The sequence below is a fragment of the Penaeus vannamei genome, chromosome 23, assembly GCF_042767895.1.
Source record: "Penaeus vannamei isolate JL-2024 chromosome 23, ASM4276789v1, whole genome shotgun sequence".
Lineage (NCBI taxonomy): Eukaryota > Metazoa > Arthropoda > Malacostraca > Decapoda > Penaeidae > Penaeus > Penaeus vannamei.
The window spans coordinates 11,769,746-11,782,245 of NC_091571.1; the positions used below are offsets into that span (position 1 = coordinate 11,769,746).

Sequence of the window (12,500 nt, forward strand, 5' to 3'; positions counted from 1 at the left end):
GGGGAAATGGGTGGTAGGGGGTGGGTGATAAGATATGGTGAAAGTGGATGAAAAAAGGGAATACCGCGATAAATCAAGATTGAAAGAAGATTTGAATAAAATTATCTAATGAGAAAGGCAAGGTCTGGTGGAAGAGATTAACAAAAATATTGAGGAGATGGAAACGCGATAAAGAAAGAGGGGTTAGGTGGGGGAGGGCGAATGAAAGAAGGGGTGAAGAAAATGAAAGGGAACTTAGTGAGGCAGAGAAAAGTACGGAGAGATTGAGAGAAAGGAAAGGATGAAGGGAGGTCGAAAAAGGGCGAGAGACAGAGAAATAGAAAGAATAAATGAAAGAAAAGGAGAACGAGTGACATAGACAAGCGAATGACAGTGTGTGTCAAGAGCCTGGCTCCCGCCTCTTGTATAGTCGGGACTTAGGAGGCGTCACAGTTGCCCGAGTCCCCCGTCGCGCCCCGCCCCGCCCGAGACGTCCCGCCAAAAGCGCGAGCGTCTGGGCGGGCGGGAGCCGTTGGACCGTCACACGCGCGCTCAGAACCGTGCACGTTACACTCCCTCCGAGCCTGCGTCCGCCCCCTTCCTGTTCCCTTTGGATTCAGCGGCGCAAACCCATGACAAGGACAGGCGCACATCCCGGACCGCTACCATGCTCGCCCGCCGCACACCACCACGTCCCAATGGGCGTAACCAGACACGTACATCCCCAACAGCAAGTACCCCGCCTCCACCACCTCCTTCGCCAACCAAACCACTTGTTAAGGAAGGCCCAGGCTTTGAATCCGGCCAAGAGAGACCCCCGACTCCTGAGTCACGTATCCCCGGCCATGCTCTGCCCCGTCCCCTGTTGAGAAAGTTCCGTCACTCAATGGCACATGATCCCCGAGTTGTGAGCTGGAGGCAGAGTCACAATGGAGCGCAAATGGCATGTTCGCTGTGCGCCATGTACGTACACTTGCTTCACCAGTGTTGGCTGATCAAACCCTCAAATAACGCTCTCGCATTTCCCGAGATATTCACAGAGGAACTGCACTGCGAATTCACAAAGACGCTTCATAATCTGTACATTTACACGATAGGAGCATAGAATGCTTATATGTACGAGTCAAATACAGATACATATGCAAGCGCACATATCTATATACATCCATCCACCCACCCATAAGAGATTGATTGATTGATAGATAGATAGATAGATAGATAAATAGATAGATAGAGAGTGAGAGTGAAAGAGAGTGAGAGTGAGAGTGAGAGTGAGAGTGAAAGAGAGTGAGAGGGAGAGAGAGAGAGAGAGAGAGAGAGAGAGAGAGAGAGAGAGAGAGAGAGAGAGAGAGAGAGAGAGAGAGAGAGAGAGAGAGAGAGTGTGTGTGTGTGTGTGTGTGTGTGTGTGTGTGTGTGTGTGTGTGTGTGTGTGTGTGTGTGTGTGCGCGCGTGCGTGCGTGCGTGCGTGCGTGCGTGATTGCGTGCGTGCGTGCGTGCATGCGTGCGTGTGTTCTGTACTGCATTCACTTTATCAACTATGCCCATTAATAATGAGCATATTAACAACATTATCCTAAAGACTAGTACTATCATCGTACACGAACTCAGACAAAAAATTATTTCACTTATTTTCAAAAGGTCATAAAAACTAGATATTTTCATCACTTAATTGAGAGATTATTCAACATTATCTGCCACGTCAACAGCTAAGGTCATTAATATTGGCAACTAAACTGAAAGTGCCCGCGCACGTGCAAAGAATACTGTACGGCTGGTGAGAAGCAAGCACTGAGCTGTGTAACGGTAGAATTCTCTCTCTCTCTCTCTCTCTCTCTCTCTCTCTCTCTCTCTCTCTCTCTCTCTCTCTCTCTCTCTCTCTCTCTCTCTCTCTCTCTCTCTCTCTCTCTCTCTCTCTCACACACACACACACACATACACGCACACGCGCGCACACTCACACACACACACACACACACACACACACACACACACACACACACACACTATCAGCAATAATAATTACAGCAAAAGTAATGATACTGGTAACGGCAATGACGTTAAAGGATTGACTGTGATAACAATAAGTAAGTCATTAATTAGTACATGAAGTACAAAAACAAAATTGAAGACTATCTGTAACGTAAATAATAACAAGAACAATAATAAAACTAACAGTAACTTCATGAAAATAACACTAATCATGGCACTAACAAAGATAATACCGATGAAGAACCGTAAGGTCGCGTGTGAATCAATAATCATGGCACCCCGACCTCTGTCAGCAGCCTCATTACATCTACAAGTAGCTATCAGTTTATGTCCATAAGAGGTATGGAAATATCCCTAATCTTGGGGGAGACAGCCAGCCACGAATGCAAAAACTGAAATCCATCGACGCGTCTCCTCCCCTCCACCCTTTTCCCTTCCTCCTTTCTCGCCATCTCAACTCCTGGCTCGCTCTTGACACTAAGACGGAATACAAGGGCCGCGAGCCCATATTCTGCGTAAAGCTCCCTGCCTTAAAGGTCCAAAGTCGATGAGCAGGAAGAACTTGCGCGCCGACATCATGGCACGCCTCGTGCCGGAGAGGCACATGCACTTCCGACGTCTTTGTGCCATTAATGAATCTAGGGTCACCGCCTGCTTGTCTGCTTCCCAAGTCCACCGAGCTACGTAGTCGCGGGCGAAGGTATCGTCTAATTCGGCCCCGGATATGATTGAGCCACGCATCCGTAACGAGAGGAAAAAGGCCAGCATTCAAGATTGCCAAACCTTCGGGGAGGAGGTGGTGGTGCCGCTTTGCTTGCTCTTCCCTTTGTCCAGGCTCCGGTTCCATTCTCAGCACTCTCCACGACCGGAAATATCAGGATTGTGACGGGGAAATCGGGACAGATAACTCCCCTTCAGTTCATTGCTAAAGCAAATAAGTTTAAATATTCAAGGGCACTCACACGCATCCACAAACAGATGCCAACAAATGAGGACACAGGCATGCGCGTGCGTTCTCAGCCGTGGTTGGGAATATAAAGATATATGTAATGTCATTAATACATTAACGTTAATTAAATAATACAAATGAATTCTTTCCTCACGAGGCTGACGTCATCTGCCTGACAAGGCCAGAGAAACTGCTGTAACAGGAAGTTCTGATCCACTCTAACTGTTTGTAATCGTGCGCTATAAAATCATTCATTTGCTCAATTACACACACACTCACACAAACACAAAGGCTGGCAAAGGCGCGCATCCACGCGCACATATACAAACATATTTACACTTGTGTCTGCGCACGTGCATCGAGTGTATGTGCACATGAGACTGCGTACGTGTATGACCTGAACAAGTGTACTTCAGCGTAATGAAAGTATCCTGGAGAGGAGCACGATGAAAGCAGCAGACTAAACAGAGCGAAGAGGAGAAAAGAGTGCGAGTGAGAGTGAGTGAGTGCGCGAGCGTGGGTATGGGCTCCACCGGCCATGACGGGCGCCTCTGACGAAGGCCGCGACCTTCTTCCGGCTGTACCTCGCTGCCGTCGCAGAAAGGGGCGGGGCGGTAAGAGGCATGGGGGTCTGAGAGGTTCCGTAACTCGCAAAGGAACTGGGATCCCGACCCCGCAATCACCACAAAAAGAAACCGACAACTTTTCTCGTCCCTTTTCTTACAATACCATCGGTTTTAATGAAAATATTCATATACATTGTGACACCTTCTACAACAGTTCATTCGAATGACCCTCTTCTGACTTTTTATATCTTTGTAACTGCCTTTATTCCTCTTCCCGTCTGTGTATCCCTTGGTGTAAGAATCCCACAGCCACGTCTTCGTCTCCCTCCACCCTCGCCCGTTGTGAAACCATCGATCCTATCTCCCGCCTAGTTCCCAATTTCGCCGACAAGTCTCCCTTTCTCTATCTAATCCTCTCTCCTCTTTCCATTTTATTGCTCCCTCGTCACTTCCTGCCTTCGTCGGGCGCCCTCCCAGCCGACCGGGAATCCTGCCGGGTGCGTGGCGATGTGCCGTCACCTCCCACCGGACGGATTGGTGATCGCCCGCGAGGACCCGTTCTGCGGATGCCTTTCGCACGGGGGTGTAAGCTACCGGATTTCGAGACTGCACGGTAACTGGACTTGTTATCGTGTGTTACGAGAGGGTCGAGTCAGTCACGATTCCCCAGAGAATGATTCGACCTGTTTGATAAGATATATGACTACCTCACACGGTTTTGTGATGAGCTGCTGCTGTTGTTATTCCATTAGAATAATCGCTACCTCCACCAACGGTACATTCCTATATTTTCTGAAAGTCTTCTCATAAAGATCCACCAAAATCTTGAATGAGTGAGCGAGCGAGTAAGTGATGCGTGTGAGTGTAAGTGATGAGTGATGAGTGTGAGTGAGAGTGAATGAGAGAGAGAGAGAGAGAGAGAGAGAGAGAGAGAGAGAGAGAGAGAGAGAGAGAGAGAGAGAGAGAGAGAGAGAGAGTACTTCTAGGCATGCATCGTATATAACAAATCAACGGGAGCGTTAACGCATGTGAAAGTTGCACTATCTTCAGATTCCTAGAGTAGAGTTTCCCGAGCAAGCTTCCATGCTTATGACCTTCCTCATCCCCAACACTTTCCTCTCGCCTCGAGCTTTAGAACCAGTACATTGGCCTTTTCCACATGAGTTCTGCTTTGCCAGGCATTATCTTGAGAGCAAGATCGGCATTTTGGAAATATTCCACACATCGTGTCTGTGCAATTGGTCTTACTTTGTCAGGGAAACATTATGTCCAGTTTGCGGGTAACCTTGATTAGAAGACGTAACTTGCTATCAAAAGTTGAGTCTACGTAAAGACAGACACATAATTATAAAAATGAAGACATAACTGATGAGGCTTCGATGATAGACAGGTCTGCAGCCAGCACCCTGACTGTCACTAGTCGCTGCTCAGCGGAAGGGTTTATCAGTTGCTCGAAGTACCCAGTCTATCTAGAATGAACAACTCACCATTCAATTTCTAAATCCCGGCCAAACTGAGTGCTTTTCTGGAGCGCAATCCTATCAGGGTATCCCGCGCAAGGCAAAAATCGTCCACCAAGAAGCAACTTTCTTGTTGTCAGTTCTTATCTATGCCTTGACCTGACTAACCAGTTCTCTGTACTGTTCCTAGTCGGTTGTCAGTCAAGCCACGTGACTCTCCCGGATGAAGGCTACGGTCTTAATGGTGATTCCTCCCTGTATGTCCCTTATTCCGATTCCCTGACCTCCCTAAGCCGGGAGTTAACTTCCCTTTGAGAGATTTTTTGCTCTTTAAGATCACTGGAGGAGCAGGAGATTTCACACTAATATGGATATATATCGTTCATATAACGATCAATCTAATCCTTGAATCTTATTTTCAATGTTCTTTGGATTTAAATCAAAAGTATGGGATTACTAATTTGCGAGGTCTCGAGGAATTCGGCATTACTGAACGGCATGCAACCTGCAGTTCCTGAGGTCTCCTGCGGGTACCTACAAGACTGGTCAGTCTCCTTGACTGCACATCCTGCATTTGTATACCAGGGCAACGTATAAAAATCAGAACAATGGAATCAGGCCCCAATTTCCCAGTTGTCTGCGATGTGATTAGCGCAGAGAGAAAACGGCATTGTTCTCCTATCCATAACCATATCTCAATGCTGGTTCATGCATCGCGGTCACCACGAACAGATGTTCCACTTTAGATCCAATTATATCACAAATACCATAGATGTGCCCCATCTTTGCGCATACCTTGACAACAGAAGGAGCGAGATGGATGAAAATGGCAGTGCCACACCTGCCCCATGACTACCAGTGGGATAATTACACAGCGGACTCTGTGTGCGAGCGAGTGAGTGTGTGTATGTAAATGTATATGCATCTATGAATGAATTTACGTATGAGATAGACAGACAGATGGATAAGTTGATTGACAGATAGAAAGAGATAAACAGAGCGGGGGTCTCTTATTTCAATCTGCGTTCGTTTCAATTTTCAGTCCATGGTCTGTTATCGCCTCACTTTCCGCTCTGATAACCCGTGTCCTTGTGACTGTGTTGATGTGCCCAGGTACATGCACATGCGCCTATTTTATGTGCGTATTAGCGTGCGTGCGTATGTGCGTGTGCGCGTGCGTATGTGCGTATGTGCGTGTGCGCGTGCGGGCGTGTGTGTTCGTACGTCCGTGCGTGCGTGTGTGTGTGCAAGTGTGAGTGTATGCCTGTTTGTGCATGCATGTGTATGTATGTATGTGCACGTGTGTATGTATCTGTATAACTACGTGTAGGCATATATGTGTATGCGTGTATGTATATGTAAAACTATCTGTATATATGCATATGTATGTTGGTGTGTGTGTGTGTGTGTGTGTGTGTGTGTGTGTGTGTGTGTGTGTGTGTGTGTGTGTGTGTGTGTGTGTGTGTGTGTGTGTGTGTGTGTGTGTGTGTGTGTGTTTTGTTGTGTGTATGTGAATGTGAGTGTTGGTGTGTAAGCATGTTAGTGTTAGTGTTTGTGTTTGTGTGTGTGTGTGTGTGTGTGTGTGTGTGTGTGTGTGTGTGTGTGTGTGTGTGTGTGTGTGTGTGTGTGTGTGTGTGTGTGTGTGTGTGTGAATGTGAATGAGTGTGTGCATACATGTGTGTGTACATGTCTGCATGAGTGTCTACTTCTAGAGTGCACAATTTTTCCAGTATGCTAATATGCTCAAAAGCTGTAAGTATCATGGGTGCTGATAAATATAAATGTTTTTGGCCTGTGTCTGCAATAATGCTGGTTTCATTTTTTTGCATATGTTAGTTCATTCCCGTCAATTATGATGTGTGTGTGGGGGGGCAATTCTGCCATATCTTCATGCATGAAAAAATATTTACATTAAAAACAAGTTCATATGCACTTGAATATATTTGTAGAAAAAGAGAGAAGAAAGGAAATAAGAAATATACACTGACACTCCATCCTTTTCTTTTGTTAATGCTACTGCTTCAAGAAGTTGTGGAAGTTGGTTTGTTGAAACTTGTCAAATCTAATAAATATTATCCTGCTCCGTAAGGATAAATTTGATGACGTGCTAAACTTTTTAAAATATTTAAAATCTGCTTTTCAGTATTAATCTTTTACAGTTAAAGCTCAATATCTGTTGTGGAAGAGTCCAGAAAAATATAGTTTGTTTAAACTATCCCCAAAGCTAGACAAAACAAAACATTTTAAATTGCCTACCTCCTGATAACAAACTTCTCAATTTGGTGGTATGTGATTTTAACAAGGCATACACAAATGATTTCATTAATGAGAAAGACAAAAAAATTTCCTTGAACTCTTTCAATTGGCAGGCATGCGTAGGAAAAACAAAAAGATTTTCAACACAACAACGCAATATTTAGACGTACATAAATTAGTAGGGTGAATTTAACCCTAAGAAGAAAGTCATCTCTTTTCTTTCAAATATACATACACATATGTATACATAAATATACACATACAAATTACAGCGTGTATACAAGTGATCAATTCCATCACCTTCAAAATGATAATATCAAATTTCAAACTGGGAGAAAGTAAACTACTGCCAATATGCAAAAAAAATTATATACATACATAATACATATATATATCTATACGTTTTTTATTCTCTCTCTTATTTAGGGGGGAGAGAGGAACGCATAAAATCAATAAACACACAATATACAAAAAATAAGAATATCTACAATAAACTTTAAGGGCATATTAACAAATATGTCATCTCAAAAGGGTTTTAAAAATTTGGGGGGTCTCTTCATATAACTATCTCAAAAAAAAAAAAAATTAATATTAATAAACATATATCATACAGAAATGGAGAAAAATTGTGAGATGCAATCAGTACTTTTTGCAGGGGTCATTTACTGGTTTAGGGATTTTCCGTCTTACATATAGGCCTTCAAAACCCGTCTTAACCAAGTTTTTATCATTTAACCCAAATCTTCTTTACCAGAATCAGGTAGTCCATCCAAATACCATCTTGTTCCATTTTCAATATGATGTTTTTTATACTTTCACACTGATATCTTTCCATTGCTTCTTGTTTGGGAATTATGATGCTCTTCACAGTAATAATCTTAAATACAAATTAGACAGACGATGCTACAATAAGAGAAGTGCAGTGACTGAATACAGTTCTGTATCTAAATACTGTAAATCCTTACAAAAATCAATATTGGTAAACATTAATAACACACCCAGTGAGACACTCAAAACAAGTCTTTTATCCTTATAATCCTTATTATACTGGTTTGCATATGATGGAAGTCCTACACACTTCACTGTCCTGCAGCAGCCAACAAACCTCTGCCGGGTGTGGTGTATTTTAGCATTATAGTGCTTGGGCCTGTTCCCTGTTTGATGATATATCACGAAGGGAGGTTTATATGCAGTTTTGTTAGAATTTACATGGCTATGTTTTGTTGGTCCTTTTAGGACTGCCAATAGGCCACAACAATGAGCTTATTGGCTAGTGACAAACCCAAAGATGTGTCAGCAACATTTATTACAATATCTTATCATGCACTTCCCTGTGATGACAATTCTCGACTGCAAAGGATTTCAAGTAATTCTAATCATTATATCAAAAGATTTCTCCTACTTATTACAATGGATAAAAGGGCATGAGTGAGAGGAGGAGAAGGAGGAGGAGGAGGAGGAGGAGGAGGAGGAGGAGGAGGAGGAGGGAGAGAGAGAGAGAGAGAGAGAGAGAGAGAGAGAGAGAGAGAGAGAGAGAGAGAGAGAGAGAGAGAGAGAGAGTGTGTGTGTGTGTGTGTGTGTGTGTGTGTGTGTGTGTGTGTGTGTGTGTGTGTGTGTGTGTGTGTGTATGTGTGCGTGCGCATGTGCGTGTGTGCTTGTGTGTGTGCGTGTTTGCGTCTACTGTGCTTGCCGAACATGTTTTGGATAAGGTACATACCAGCATAGTAAATATAAATAATCCCTACATTCTGAAACGTCCGTTCCCTATAATACAATTTCCAAGGTACATATTAAACTTACGAACTTGACAGCAAAGCCACTCTAGTGGCTGTGTGAAGTAAATAGAAATATATTTAATGAATAAAAGTTTCTAGATAAATGGGGGAAAAATAATGGCAAAAAAGCAAAGCACATCATAAGACACTGAGTTGAAACTTGCTTCCTAATGGACAGACAAATGGCATTGTGACTTCCAGATTTAAGCATAAAGAGGAAAGTAAGATAATTAAAAAAAGAAACTACAGCAATTACAGGGGAAACAGAAACACTTCCAAGGAGTAATCAATAACTAGAACAAACTCACTCCCAGTGGAATAACCAAGCCATAACAATAATTCAAAAAGTATTTCAAAACAACAGCTCATGAGAGGTTAATTCATAGAGCAAGAGAGAGAGAGAGAGAGAGTATGTAAATATTCAAAATAACGAAATCGTAATACCCCCACCAGCACACCAGCTGTGAGAACTATCAGCTGTCGTCTAGGAGATGCAATGATTCTTAACACTTCTTCACATTCTATGTGTGAGTAGAGAGCACCAAATTATCATAAAGCTTTAGGTCATGAAAGACAGATAACATTATCACTCTCCTTTCCCTTCTCCCCTTCCCCCACAGCCAGTACTCCAATGTATGCCAATTCTCCTTGTGAACCTTCTCCTTGGCCAGGACCACTCCCTTAACACCAAAGTTTTCAACTAATCCACATAGGAAGGGGATTAATGACTAATAATAAGCGTAACGAACCAGGAAATCCCGAGCACAACTGACATTACAACCCACGAACCTCCCAAAACCAGTCTGCAAACGTGACTTTGGAAGACCAAAGCTTATTGCCACAATTCTCAAAGCAAAAACCCGGTCAAGTTGTACGTTCTGTCAATCGTAAACCGTACATTGTAGAGTCTACTGAGTCTCCTGTACGTTAATTACGACTACGTCTTTTTCTATCATGATTTATGAAACTCTGCTCCTCGGTGAGTGACACAAGGAATCGTTTTGTGTTGATTTCAGACATTCAATTTCACTCCTTTCAAGGCCAAGGCACGAACAGGATCACAAAAGCAATTTGGCAAGTCTCTGCTGTTCAGGATTCCTCAAAAAACGAGATTGGTGGAAATTCAATTTGATTCGACATTATAAACTTCTAGATTCGTTCGACCGTAGACGACGAGACCTTCAAAAAAATCGACTGTCAAAACGAGTTTCTTGTGCTCCTCATCTCTTCCCTCTCTTTAATGCTACCCTGGGCCCCTCAAATAAATGACTCTCATCAAAAAATTCTCAAGAGACACGAAATACCCTTAAAAGAAGCGCCAGCACCCACCTTCTCCCGCTGCCTTCAGGTGTCTACATCGTTGCTCGGAATATCGGGATCGGCCATTTTGACTCATTAGTGACGACACAGGCGATATTGGGTACGTTTCTAGCACTGCACTGCCTGTATTACACCAATACATGACCACAGCGAAGTAGGGGAGGAACTTTGACAAAATCCACCGAAACGAGACCCGCACACTTTCCCCGAGCGAGACGGAAGTTGACTGAGTGTGAGGGAGAGAGTGCGCTGCGCCGCCGCTAGAGGGCAGGGCGGCACTCAGAGAAAATGGGCATTCGACTGGAACTTTTAGGGGGTAACAATGGGAATCTCAAAAAGTAGTATCATGACGTACAGCATCATGGTTATCTCCCAGTAGCGTAATTTATTTTTGTCTAGCACTTCTTTCGAAATCAGTACTGATATACTATGTAGGTAATGAGTGATATCCTGCTATAGTAATGCCGATGCGTTTGGCTACCATATCACACACCTAAAAATATTTTTGTCATTAAGTAGCATTTCCTCCTTTGTTTTGTCTTACTCACTTTGATCCATCGCAGGAAAGTGCATTAAAGTTTGTTTGCTCAAGTCAGAACCCTTTGTAGCCTTGTTACAGTACGGAGGTCGTGCTAAATTCACGGGTGCATCAAAGTACATCAAAATTTTGGCCTCCCTTTCAATATCCGAAAGTGTTGTCTCACAATACACATTTACAGACCACGATACAATCCTGCTGAGTTTTGGGGAAGTTAGAGAAGCCTTCCTGTGTTCTGAATGTCCAATATCTCTATACTCTTGATTTTAGTTTTAGTTCTCTCATTCTCCAAGCCTTTTTTTTTTTTTTTTTTTTTTTTTTTTTTTTGCTACCAGACAACTTTCTTGTTTGATGAATTTAACGGTGATAATTGATATTTACGTACATCATGCTCAATTTCTGCCACGTCCTGTTAGGAGACGAGCTTATATATTTTTGGTGAACCAGTCAACCGTAAGTCTAACTTAGGGACAACTACTTTGAATTATTAGCATTCGTGGAATATCTTCTATAAGGTCGGTCAGTCTCTCACATTATCCATAAAAAGTAATTACTAAAATCATTGTTGTTATAATTTTGTATAATCAGACTTACAACGTTTAAGCTTGCTGCAAGTATTTCAGTTGCACTATTTCAGCCCCCTTATTCTACAATAACAAGTATCAAGAAAAAAATCAGTATCTACCCAAAGTCATTCATTGATTTTCATTCATAGTATGATTTTGAAATCAAAGTGGCATTGCTGTTTTCTCCGTTATCGCGATTTTTGTTATCCTCCTTTGTTATTCTTTGCCATTAGCTTCTTCCTCCTGCATCTGCGCATACCAATGTTAAGAACACTTGTTTTAGTTAGATTTGCGTCGTTTTACCACAAAAAGTGCAGTTGCTTGGTTTCTGTCTTGCTTTGCGTGGGCTCCACAGTGCGAAGATGTGTGGCGTGTGCTTGATGCTTTAGAGGCGGCACTAAGGTGAGGGGTTGATGATCACCCTTCTCTCTCTCTCTCTCTCTCTCTCTCTCTCTCTCTCTCTCAATCTCTCTCTCTCTCTCTCTCTCTCTCTCTCTCTCATATATATATATATATATATATATATATATATATATATATATATATATCTCTTGTTTCTTTCTCTGACTCTTTCTCCACCTCCCTCTCTCTGTCTTTTTGTCTTCCGTCTCTCTCTACTTTCCTCTTTCTTTCCCTCCCCCTCTCTCTGTATCTCTCTCTATTTCTATATTTATTTCTCTCTATTTTAAGCTACTGCTCTCTCTCAGTTTATCTATCTGTCTGTTTATCTCTCTCTCACTCTCTCTTTCTCTGTCTGTCTGTCTCTGTTTCTCTCTCTCTCTTTGTCTGCCTGTCTGTCTGTCTGTCTGTCTGTCTGTCTGTCTGTCTGTCTGTCTGTCTGTCTGTCTCTCTCTCTCTCTCTCTCTCTCTCTCTCTCTCTCTCTCTCCCTCCCTCTCTCTCCCTCTCTCTCTCTCTCTCTCTCTCTCTTGTTTCTTTCTCTGACTCTTTCTCCACCTCCCTCTCTCTGTCTTTTTGTCTTAAATCTCTCTCTACTTTCCTCTTTCTTTCTCTCCCCCTCTCTCTGTATCTCTCTCTATTTCTATATTTATTTCTCTCTATTGTTATTACTATTATTATCATCTTATCTTCATCAGCATACAT

The 12,500-nt window shown here is 42.9% G+C and overlaps 1 protein-coding gene across 23 annotated transcripts in view; it reads right to left on the reverse strand.

The window, feature by feature from the left end:
- The window catches only part of LOC113826159 (phosphatidylinositol 4-phosphate 5-kinase type-1 alpha), a 187,651-nt gene that overhangs the window by 148,220 nt on the left and 26,931 nt on the right, over positions 1-12,500 (reverse strand). For 19 of the 23 annotated variants that reach the window (XM_070137703.1, XM_070137700.1, XM_070137698.1 and 16 more), the window contains exon 1: positions 10,304-10,521. The exons of the other annotated variants lie outside the window; for them this stretch is intronic. In XM_070137703.1, the coding sequence (XP_069993804.1) occupies positions 10,304-10,436 (133 nt within the window). In that variant the 5' untranslated portion in view covers positions 10,437-10,521. Of the gene's footprint in view, positions 1-10,303; positions 10,522-12,500 lie in introns of those variants that run through there. 23 annotated transcript variants of the gene reach the window in all.